Raw genomic sequence first — 12,567 nt, forward strand, 5'->3', positions numbered from 1 at the left:
CTGTGATGTGCTCAAAACAGTCAGTGACAGGCTTTCAAGTGTGACAAATTGAACGCAAAAGTGTTTTTCAGATGGAAATCGCGGGCGGTCACGCTTTTGCAGTGGTGCAGAACGAAAGGACACGTGATTAATGAAACCAAATGGAGATTTTGGGAAAAAGAACACCTGAACAGGAAACGTAGGCTGCGCAAAAATCACAAAGCAAGATGAGTAGCAGCCAAGCGTTTCTGGCTGCATGTGATTTATACAAACAAGAGTGTTTGCTCACACGTTGTGGTTTTATCATCAGACAGATAATAGTTTATAGTGATTTTGTTGTTACAATTTTCCGCTTCGAGCGAACGTCAAATAAAGAATGACATGAAACTGCAAACAAACATTGATAATTACCGATGTTTTAACAAATACCGTTTTCGCATTATAAAAGCAAAGAGTCATTACATGTTAATTAAGCCGCAGACAGAGCATAATGTTACGACGTATGAGGTATCATCAGTGCAGCTGGTGACAAGACATTGACCGCACAGGCTATGGTAGCCACAATGCGGCACTGCACCAGCCCATGTGGTCAATGTCTAATCACCAGGTGCATTGATGAGACTTTGAAAGCGCAATACTGTGTACTATCTGCAGCTTAGAACTTTATACACAAGTTTAGCAAGGGCTAAGTACACTAACTTTAACCCAAATAATGTTCGGTTTTGCATGCAAATTCGTTAGAGCGATGCTTCATTGCAGTGCCACAGAGCAAGTATACAACAGTGCCATGGGAGAATGCAATGGTCAACCGATGCCTCGTTGCCTTCTGTACACAAGGGTGGCGCGTAGGAGATATGGTTGCTTCTGGCAAAAGGGCGAAACGGAAAAGAGCGCGTACAACAGCTGCATGATGATAATAATCTCAATGTACATTTTACATTAAAACAAAGGCCATTGCGACTTTTGCAACTAGTACAAAGCCAAGCATGTCATGCAATAAAACAAAAGCATTAAAACGCCGCAATGACGGAGCTAAGAAACTAAACTACATTTCGGTTCACATAAGTTTAAATGGCACCCAAACACCAACTAACCGCCAAACCGTTTTGTTTGTTTGTTTTAACTTATTGGGTAGAAATAAACAGGTTCCGCTAATGGATAACGTTGTGGGCAAGGTGCAGCATTTGGGAAATCAAAGCAGACGAATTGAAAATAGTTACAATATGGACGTGTACACAATAACTGGTCCAAAACAGAAAGTAGAATTTAAATCTTGCTTTAATTTCATCGACTGAAAACAAAAGCCGATCAAAATAAGCATTAGGCATTCAAAGTTCGGCTTAAAAGGCCAAGCTTGCCAAATGCCGCTTTTCGAAGCGGTGTGGTGGTCACCGTCTTAAATTTGTGAGCTTAACAATCATACAACCTCGGGTTTTATATACTTTCGGTCATCAGGTTGTGTCCGCACCAGGATTTTCCAGTGGAGTTTATTTCATATTTCGCAGAGTCCAAGTAATATTTTGCGAGCCGAAAATTCTTTTTTTCTCAACAAATTGACACTTTCAGTGTCAATGAGCAAGTAGACTATAATCAGGCAAAGCTTCGCTCTGCGACAAATGACCAACGGCCGAATCCGTACTAATGTGTTTTGATTTGGCGAAAAACATGTTATGGATCATTTTCTCAGATCCAGGTGGTGGTCCGACCGCAGTGCCCATCTTAAGTTCATCGAACACATCGTCCCCGAACGACAACCGATCGTCAGGTTTGCCGAAATCCGAGGGCTCACTTCCCGCGTCAAATGGAGAGGAATTCTCGAAGCTCGGCATATCTGTTTCGTTCTCGCTGTTACAGCCGGCGGAACCGCGGCCAGTATCTTCTGAAGTCTCGGAATGGCGACTGGACGGTTCAAATCGGATTGAGTGATCAATGTCTGCAATGCCGGCGCTTGTAAGACCTGATGACACACCGCTGCTGGAGCACATGCTTTCAGGAATGTAGTTGTCAGTGAGGCCACTGGAGTCGTCAGTAAAAGAGCTTGATTGTACCTCCGGCTTGTCGAGATAGCCTTCAACAGTTGAAGGAACAAAGTCAACAGAATCCGTACGATTTTCTAAAAAAACAGGTTTGAATAACCTTCTGTTTAAAGACAAGCGTTTTATGCAACAGCTTGCATGACACATCAAGTGTTTTAACAAACAGATTTCAAAGATGTCCCGTCAAAAAAACAAACCAGCCAACGAGTCGGTTTAAAAATGATAATCTGTAGTGAAAGATTCAAATATCACCAGCGCGAATAGCCTGCATGCTTTAACCAGGTTTTAAATATGCAAGTTAGAAGAAAAGAAAGTTTTTTTGACCAAACAATTCCGTGTCTAACGTTCCTAAAATTTGAAAGCACTGGTAATATCTAAGACACACCCCGAATTGTGAATGCACTTGCTCTTACTGCTTCTCTTTATCTTGGTGAAAATTTTCGACAAACGCTTGCAAAAGACCATTAGGCTTAAAAATATAAAAGCCAAAAATGAGTGGGCCCAAAAGAAGTTGAATGCTAAGTTTACGCTAAGTTTAACGCATCATTTCTTTCCAATCTTTCTCCTGGTGCATTTATTCGTTTCATGCTATTTGGTCATCCTGATTTAACAGACGCTCACACACTGTCATTATCCCATGCTGTTCATAAATATTTGCGTGCATGTAACAGATTTTGATTTCTGCTGCCGTTTTATTGACATTTAGCCTCTTTCGTTCGCTTTTCCTCTTTTGTTTACTATTATTATCGACTACCCTTTACCTGAAAATACATTTATTTCTCGTATGGTGACACAACAAAGGACAGTTTTCAGTTTCCAGACTGTCGTCTGATTGTCGTAAAATAATAAATAAAAAACTGCCTGTGCAAAAAAAAGAAGTTGAATAAGGTTTCATATTGTCCATTCGACAGACGCCGTTATTAATAGTTTCAGCGCACCTGGCCATGTAACTAAAATTTGATAAGCATCGACAGTTGTACCTCGTCTGTAGTAATTTGGGGATATCGCGTTGCATTCGACAAAACAAAGTGAAAATGGGTATTGAAGGCATTTGAGTAGGGATAAAGGAAAATTCTTGAAACCTTTGTTGATAAATTGTGTTCACGAGAGATATTTCATGTCAATTGTGTTCAAAGAGCTGATCGATGTAAAATGCCATTACCAAACGCAAATAATCTTTTGTTAGACTTGACAGTTTTTTTTGCCCTGTGTTCGGCTTACAATTTATACGCATATGTTTATTGACGGGGGAATTCCGAAAGCAAAGTGTGTTCGATTGAATGTGGAGTGACGAATATTTGTGATACTAAACAAAATACTATAGTTGTTTTTCAAGAACTTATTCGTTTATTTGCTGTATAGGCTACTGTTACTAGCCAACCAGAAGCTTACCTAGTTGGGGACGATTACCGATGTTGACATCAGGAACATCTACTTCGTGTCCAAACTCATTTTGAAGAAGAAAGTGTTTTTCTTTATCGGGCACTAAATACAAAAATCCAATTGTCAATTTTATCAAAGTAGGCCACGGGAAAGAACATGTAAGTGCGGGGAAATAATAGAAACGGGAAGCAAAAACAATGAATAATACCCCACGCTGACGTCAAAACAAGGTGAAATTAAGTGATGGTAAAACAAGGTGGGTTAAAATAGCCCACGACTCCGTCACCAAATGTCAGTTGTCCTGACAATGGGAAATGACATTTCACCCAACCCTGACAAACACACAAATTCTACATACACCAAATTGGGTATTACGCAGTGTGGGTCATTATTCAGATTAGGTGTAGCTAACTGGAATGGAACTGCTACTAATGTGTTGTCAACAGAGCGTTAATTAAAATGCCAACATTGTAGCACTATAAAGGAGTCGGTCAATAATCAGGCTTGAAAATGACCTTGATCCCATTCGCAGCTGAAGTTAGAATTGAAATGTTGACGCTAAAATTTCACGGTAGGGCTTTTGTTTCCAAACACTAGCATTAGCGAAGATAATATTTGTCGCCTGTTAAAACGTATCAACCTGATAGATAAAAACTAAAAAAAAAAAAAAAAAAAAAAAAAAAGAGAAAAAACTCTACCAAGTCAGGTTCATCGTCTGGGATATGTGACTGATTGATAAATGACATTTTGCTCATCAGTTTTGCACGAATTTTAATCTGCTTGCCCAAATTGTATGGAGTCAAACAATAGGACACAACGAAACATCGTATTATTTTATAATTTTAGAACAGATTTTGGTCGACCTGATTAAACACCCTTATTGGGCGGATGTAATATCTAGGGCGTGCATATAGGATATGAGATTTTCGGAGCGCATTTTTGTTCTTGACCACCCGTTGCAGTAGTTGATATTTGAGCTAGCAATTCGCGTGGTCTCACAGGTGACAGTTTATCTTGACAAGGAAGCACTGTGTGGTACCCGCTGCTGCACGCGACTTCCTTTCCCGTTATTCGACAAGGCGTTGCATGGCCGAATCCGATACCTCATACCCCTTTCTCCAATCTATGTGGTCTGCTGCGACATTATGAATAAACAACAGGCATTGTTACGCTTTGGAGAAGGACGCCCGTACTATTGTTTGGATCTCGATGCGGTTTTTGCCATTTTCCTGACCACCAATGCAACCGCTATGCATTAAAGGAGTAGAAGGAGAAAAGACACTGGATTTATACCGCTAAATTAACCATTTTTCTTAAATTAAAATTAAATTGCACCAGTTTTCATAAGGTGAGTAATATGTCGCAATGACAATTTCTCGACAATGTTAATGCACGGTACACGTTAGGCCTTACGGAAACAGTGCTCTATTATGTTAATGGAATTTATACGAGAGTGAAGGGTTTTGTTGTTTGCGCAGTATAAATATTGTGATATGGGTAACGGATTTCGTTAATATCTAAAACCTACTTGGTGTGTAACTACAAAAGTATTAGTGACGTTTTTCTTACGATTTACCGGTGATGACAACCCCATTTACCAAAAACAAATCGTGTTACTGAAGCTACAAAGTCATTTCTCTCATGCTGTTTGCCAAGGTAACTTTCTCTCAAGTTATCGACGGTTCATGCTACAGTTCAGGTACGACTTCCTGACACCAAAAGCAGTAGAATCTCATTGACGCGCGACAATTTTGCGTGAGGCGCAGACGCCGGGGAACCACGTGTGTGTTGTAATACTGCCCATAAAGTAATCATTCTTAAATGGGCGACAAGTGGATTTTGCGAATATACGGTTTTACAGCAATCGCCCTTATAAAATTCTCTTAAGCATTGTACGTGTGTCATACGGAAATAAAATAATCTTTAAAATCACCTATACCGCTTATGTTAAGGGTTAAGACTATGCGGACCTATTTTTTCACTGATGATTCTAAGCACGACTGTTGGATATTATACTGCATGATTATAGTGCATATTTCTTACAGTCGAGCATTTGATTGCGTCCTGAAAAAAAAATATTAATGCGGCTAACCGCATAAAAACATTAGCAAATTGGTTATGCAATTAACCGAATTCGTCTTTACTTTAAGTGGAAGGTTTAGGTCGCAGCCGAGAATACCAACCTAATTTATCAGCAGTGCACAAATTAAGCGGTTCGGCTTCTTCCTTATACTCATCACTGGTGACAAAATTGCCACCGCTTCTGTTGCCAGCCAACGTTTTTTCCATGTCCATCTGCAAATAAATTACCACAATGACAACATTGTAATTCCATCGCTTGCATAGTGAACCTCAGTTAAACCGGATGCAGTTATTCCGAATCTTCGCCTAATTCCGACAAAACTTGAGATACAGATGTAACGCCAGTATAACTACTTTTATTATTTATGACAATTTTTAAAATATTTGTCAAAAAGCTAGTAATAATTATTGACCGCAAATTTTATCGTGCAAAGCAGTATAATATACTACTTGGGATGACGTCTAAAAGGACAATGCTAAAAGAATAAACAACTTGGATACGAAATAGATGCACTTGGAAAAAAAGCCGCCTATCATAAGGAACTAAATCTCGTGGTATATGAAATGTATCAACTAACCTGCGGATTTGTAAGAATAAATAGACTTACCACTGAAGGTGGCATTTTTGTAACGGTTCCTATAAACTTTCGAAATTTTCCGGATACGTTGTAGGTGCCAAATATCAGTATCAAAAGGAGAATGACACCACCAATTATGCAGAGAAATATCACTAAAACCAAATCTAGAGAATCCGCTTCAACTTTGTCTTTTTCAGGCGCAGCAACAGTTACTGCATAGAAAAGAGGAGATGTTGTATGTTAAAACTTTGCAAATACAACAACTAAATACGAATTTTTTTAGTATGAATTTTTTTAAACACTTCCTAAGTTTCAGTCTCAAGTCGGGAACAAGTACTAAATTCTTTTCTACGAAAAATCAATGGCCCCGGGCATTTTTGCAAGTAAACGTGGACACTTAACGAAGCAAACTGGGGTACTGCCTTAAACATTAGAGCAATAGGTTATGTTTAAACACAAACGGTGAGTTACGCCTCATCGGGACGAAAATTAGGGCCCACACTCGAAAGTAAAAGGGCGAAAACATTCAAACTTTTTAAAGCAACCTAAAAGTAATGTCAACCATCGTTCCATTACCGCATAAATGTAAAGTATCGAGTTAGGCCCAAATCAGGTCCGTTTCAATAATTACCTAGAACCGGTTTGGTTATCGCTGGCTTAAGAACAAAGCGAAAACGTAGCACTTGATCAGTAGAGCACGAAAACGGCGTATTTAACATGACATTATCAGGCTTTTTAGTTTCCCGTTAATAGTGGCGTTGTAGGTGTTGCAGAGCAGGTTGTTTGTGTGCCTTAGTGTCACATGTGTTTTTTTCGGATCCATTCTGGTATTTTTTACTTCGATTTATTTCCTGCTTATAGAACTGATGAAGCCATGTTGTATGCAGAGACAGATTTAAGAGTGCTGTAACTTACAGATGCGATATATACAGCACAAGCCATCTATTTTTTTACCATTTCCTGGCATGCAATACTGCTCCATTTGTGCATCAGACTTTCGCGAAGTGGCCTGGAAACACAAGAGGTGTCCAGGCTTGGTGGTCTCATTAAGATTAGGATCAAGACTGATATTCTTAATAGAGCAGTTTCGTTCGCCAGATTTTTCCCAATACTTGGTTACCGACCATACTTGTCGATTAAAGAACATGCTATAGAGCCCATCTGTCAGTTTTGTTCCATTCCTTTCAACATTATCTACAAATATAAAACAGTAAATGTCTAAGATCGTCAATACACAAGTTGTCTTATCTGAAAGATCTCGTCAATACACAAGTTGTCTTATCTGAAAGAAGCTCCCCAATGCGGCCCACGAACACTCAACAACAATTGTAGAATTTTGTCAGATTTTTATCTAACTATAATATATTTTTTCTACTTTTCATAGTGAAAGCTATGATTTAAACAGACATTTACAGAAATTAAATTTATAAATAAAAATTCATATGTTATAAACAGAAACGATAGTAATTAAACCGTTCCTCAAGGCGTTAAGTTTCAGTCAAGGGCGTACAACCTGCAGCCGTACGGCCACATGTTCATTAAAATATATGTGCTGGCGGCCGTGATGTAATCAAAACTCCTTTGCCAAATATTTTGATTTTCAAACTGCTCTAAACAGATTTTATATCACTGAAAAGAGTACAATGTTACCAGCTTAGGAGCCATGTGCGTCAGACTTTTTTGTAGACCTATTGTGTGCAAACAATGGAAAAAACGTCACAATATAGATTATGACGTCATAAACAGTTAAAACTGATCTTCACAGTTGGAAATTAATCTGGGCTTTTGGGGCGTCAATATATGGCATATATATAATTATGATGTAAACCTATTTCTGTAATTTTAAAACAAAAACCAGCAGGTAATAGGTGACTGGTGGTGAAATTAGGATCTACAATGCGGCCGTCGTAGCGAAAATGTTGTTTAAGTGTATAAAACTAGATTAAAAATCACATGCGGCCCTCGGCATAATTTCCAAACTGCAATGTGGCCCCCGAACCCCACGAGTTTGACACCCCTGGTATAGATATCTATTAGAGATGTCGTTAAACGTCTTCAGATTCAAGAACGGAAGACATCGAAGCAGCATGGTAAAAACAAAGTGAAAAAAGTGAAAACATTTACTCAAGCCAGTTGCATATAAACGATCTGTTTTAAAAAAAGACCATCATTGGAGTTACAAATTTAATCTCGAAAATAATTGACAAAACTGTCAACACAATATTGTGCAGGTTTTCGATACCCAACTTCCAGACATGCTACCCACTCATCTCAGCATAAAACGGCCCTCCAAAAACACAGAAAGCGATTAAAATTCGAGATCCGCATAAAATATAAATGAATACAGTGTGACTTCGCTCTAGGACCAGAATGGCGAAAGTGAGAAACAACGACCTATTTTGGGAAAAGTTTAACATTAACAGTGTTATTTACCTTGACGAAGGCCACCTGTATAGGACGTCGAAACGTCGGATTAAAAATACTTGACAGAAGAGCTCTATAAATGTACGAGTGAAAAAAATTGACAAAACAACCTCGTTTTAATGCGAAAATGGATGCTGAAGGTACATGGTCACTTTATGAGTGCGAACGTACCCAAAGCTGATCCAAAACATTGTTGGGGTCAAAGTGATCTGTAGTCTTTTAGTAAGATCCCACAACTTAGAGCAGTGGTTCTTAACCTTTTTTATAACGGCCGAACCCCTGCCATATTCTTCAGCCTTTGATCGAACCCTAAAGTTACATCCAAGGTTTTTAACCCATTTTGTTTTGCGGGTCGTAATTAGTTTTTGTTTCAACGTGATGTGGCAACAGTTACTGTTTGTCATTTTTTTGTCAACAAAGAGCACGCGCACAGTGCTCTTTGTTACGTCAAAAAAGAAAAGAAAACCTTATAGTGCAGGGGTGCACAACATTTTGCAAGGATGGCCGCATTGCAGATTCTTATTTCACCAACGTCCGCCATTTACCCGCTTTTTTTGTTTCAAAATACTTGGTTTATGTCATATATATACCATCTAAATAGCGCCCAAAAAGCCCAGAATATCTAGCTTGGTGCACAGCTTGGAGTTCAGTCTTAAGTGTTTATGATGTCATAATCTATATTGTGATGCTTGTGGTACCGGTTTTGTTCGCATTGTTTGCACACAATAGGCGTAAAAAAAGTGTGACGCATATGGTTATTAGGCTGGTAATATTCTTTTTAGTACCAAAAAAACTATTTAGAGCAGTTTAAAAATCAAAATATTTAGCAAACGAGTTTTATTTACGTCACATATATATAGTTTTATTTACGCCTGTACATATATTTTAATAAACATGTTCACGGCCGCACAAACTCGACTTGTGCACCCCTGCCTTAGTGTAAGCTTCGAGCGTTTTGATATTTGGCAAATAGAAATGCCATTTTTAGCGACTATAGACCCTAAAGTTTGATGAAAACGAATATTTGTATTGTACTTCAAAAAGACCTTCGTCGAACCCCTGGGGTTCGATCGAACCCCGGTTAAGAACCACTGACTTAGAGTGTTAGTTTCAACTTTTAAAAAATACTCTTACGCGTTTTATACGACACACATTTTACCAATTTGCGGCAACAACTTGGCCTGCAGCCATAAAAAAATCCCTTCAGCAGAAAAAAATGTGAGACTTAAATGGCGAAGTACGGCCAAACATAAAAGTCTGTAAAATCTTTCCATTCTGTCTACGATCATCGATTAAACCGTGTTTTAGGTTAAGTGATAGTATTGATAAAGCAGCAGTGTTTCTGAACCAAAGTTAGTGACAAAAACTGTTCCGCAAACAAACTTACGTTTCGGCAATTGGTAGACACAGAATTTTCCTATTTGTCCTTTCACTACGTCCTTGGCGTATTCGGCTGCGCTAGTAACACCAAGTATACCTTGCAAGGCGTTGACCTCAATCGCACCAGTGCTTATGTTAACAAATAAACACAGCTGAATGGTGTCGTTTTTCCACCAGCAGCTCTTGTAAGGTTTTTGCTCTGAAAACGCAATTATTTTTGTTGAAAACAAATACAAGGTTAGATGTGTATTCGGACGGCGAAATCTGTTTTGTGACTACAGTAAAAACGACACACACAGGGGACAGAACAAAATTGGTTGCCTTTAAAAAAACTGCTGTAAAATCAAAAATTGTTGTCACAGTTTGCCTAGCAGCAACATTTTATGTATTTATTTCAAGTTTAAGTAAGCGGGTGTACAAGTATAACAGGAACTTAATGACAGGACACAAAAAATAGTCGTGCATTGTAGCTTTCCGGCAAACGCTTGAATGTATTGTTATAAACAAACTTACCAAGTTGTGCGACATGATACCGATAACCAATTCTCGTAACATTACGCGTTAGACCGATGTAAAGTCTGCCGGCGTCCTTCACGGAAACTGAACAGTTTCTGGCTAGAATTGAAACGCCACAACACGTACGAATGGGCGTTCCAATAGCGTTTTCTCTGCACAAAATAATAATCTTTGTGATTTTGCAATATTTGTATACAAATAGGCTGTTTTCCATTTGCACGAAAAACCTACTCGGACAGAAAAAAAGTGGTGACCGTAATCCGCGATTGACGATTAGTTCCGTTCCTTTTAGGTGTCCATATCATCATTTCATTGGTTTTGTTGTAGTAGAAATCATATAGGCGAACGGCCCTGGCTAATCTCTTAAAGTCGTCTAAACAAAACGTGAGTGAGTTTAGTGCTAGGTACCAAAAGTTTCCAAAGGTTCCTTCCAATCCAAAACTTCATGTCCATCTTACGCTTATGTATCCCGATATATTACAAAGAAATTTAACCGGGTTGTTTTGAACTTAGCAATATAACATTAACGGGATCGAATTCGAAACGACAGTGAAAAGTATCGACCTACTTTAACGCTTACAATCAAGGGCTTTGTTCTTACCTATGCTTATAGGATTTTTTTTATCTATAGACAAATCATAGTGGCAGTAGTCCATGCATAAGTCACCAGTGACATTTCCTGGGCATTTTTTGACTTGACTGTACGATATTACTAAATCAAATACAATGAACAAGATGAAAATCCGATAACTTAAATCCAACATTTCTTCAATGGACCTCAACGATATGCTGAGAGCATTGGATTCCTATAATGTAACAAATAAGATGTAATTAACTCAAAATGCTACTGTTGCTTGTTGACTCACAAAGATGACATACTTTCTAATGCGATTTAAAAAAGTAAAACAAATGCTATGGAATTATTCACGCAACATAACTATTAAAGGGTGCTTTAAAATAATCGATTTCGGGCACTTAAACGCGCTGAACTATGTTAGAGTTGAATCGCATGGCAAAAATTTATTCATAATAACTCGCTATGCCTTGCTGCCTTTCTGTACTACTGTTAAAGCAAAAAGTCAAAGCAACCCATTCCACGCGTCTGCCGCGTTCAGAGGGATGTTTTACCAGTCAATATCACAAATATCACAAGTTACAACCAACCGTCACGTAATGATAAGGCTCTGGCAAAACACCCGTAAAAGACAAAAATATATCTGATGCTACAGAACAGTCTATAGAAATGAATGCTATATTTGTTGATGTGCATACATTAGTGCTACTAGTATAAACGGTTCTAAAGTAATTATTTTTGCTGATAACCAGATTGCTGGAAGCCACGTACATGTTTTAAATTCCAACAAATCAGAGTAACATAACTAATTTTTCATGAGGTCCAAACACAAAGCTGGGACCATTGCACAGCAAATCTAACTATAATACTGTGACGGTGACCGTTACTGTGTTCGTTTTTAGCTTCAACTTTCATTTAAACGCGCCTAAACTAACTAACAAATGCTGTTTAAGCTTTTCTGTATATATTGTACCCTTGCAATTGATGGTAAAGGTTAAACCACATGTAGTTCGGAATTTTTTCGTCGGGGAGTTTCTGAAACGCGCCCGGATACAGTACGTTTTGAAAAGCGGATGTCTATGCAGCTTAGGTCGTAATGCACATTGCAGAGCGTTGCAGAGAGCGCTCAGAGCTACCTTAGCTCATGTGGCGAGCGCATAGAAGGTGCTGGGCTTTTTACGTGAGCCGCCATGTTGCCAGAGAGGTGGGGAGAAAAAATAAGCGATCGGCAGAAAAAGCGCCGTTATAGCTGGTGAGCGCGGTCTTCCTGCCTGCTGCCAGGGACTTTTATAACACATCAACGCGACGCGATGATCTGAAGCACATGTCGGTTTAAACACGCGATCTACACAAGTTGTCACCGCTAGTCATACGTCATGTGTGATATGATAACGTACGTTTGCTGGAAAGCCCGATATGATGGAAATACTTCAATACCGCATATGATATTTAAACCATTTTTTAACACAGAATTGCATGTGAGTGTACATACAATTTCAGATATGTGTTAGCGACAAACTCTTTGTATCCATTTGTTTTAGCGAGGAGGTGGAAAACGGAACAATTTTAAACCAACAATAAAGACCGATACCACACACAAATGCGGAAACCCCAA

General features: G+C 38.7%; 1 protein-coding gene across 2 annotated transcripts in view; it reads right to left on the bottom strand.

Moving 5' to 3' along the window:
- Positions 1–836: 836 nt before the first annotated feature.
- LOC145220706 (uncharacterized) overlaps positions 837–12,567 on the bottom strand; it is a 37,310-nt gene continuing 25,579 nt past the window's right edge. For both annotated transcript variants that reach the window (XM_080087944.1, XM_080087945.1), the window contains exons 3-10: positions 10,610–10,751; positions 10,376–10,530; positions 9,870–10,061; positions 7,013–7,252; positions 6,089–6,270; positions 5,582–5,693; positions 3,408–3,500; positions 837–2,092 (exon numbers count right to left, since the gene is read on the bottom strand). In XM_080087944.1, coding sequence (XP_079944070.1) covers positions 1,548–2,092; positions 3,408–3,500; positions 5,582–5,693; positions 6,089–6,270; positions 7,013–7,252; positions 9,870–10,061; positions 10,376–10,530; positions 10,610–10,751 — 1,661 coding nt within the window. In that variant the 3' untranslated portion in view covers positions 837–1,547. The remainder of the gene's footprint in view (positions 2,093–3,407; positions 3,501–5,581; positions 5,694–6,088; positions 6,271–7,012; positions 7,253–9,869; positions 10,062–10,375; positions 10,531–10,609; positions 10,752–12,567) is intronic.

The sequence above is a fragment of the Phallusia mammillata genome, chromosome 3 (genome assembly GCF_965637545.1).
Source record: "Phallusia mammillata chromosome 3, kaPhaMamm4.hap1.1, whole genome shotgun sequence".
NCBI classification, from domain to species: domain Eukaryota; kingdom Metazoa; phylum Chordata; class Ascidiacea; order Phlebobranchia; family Ascidiidae; genus Phallusia; species Phallusia mammillata.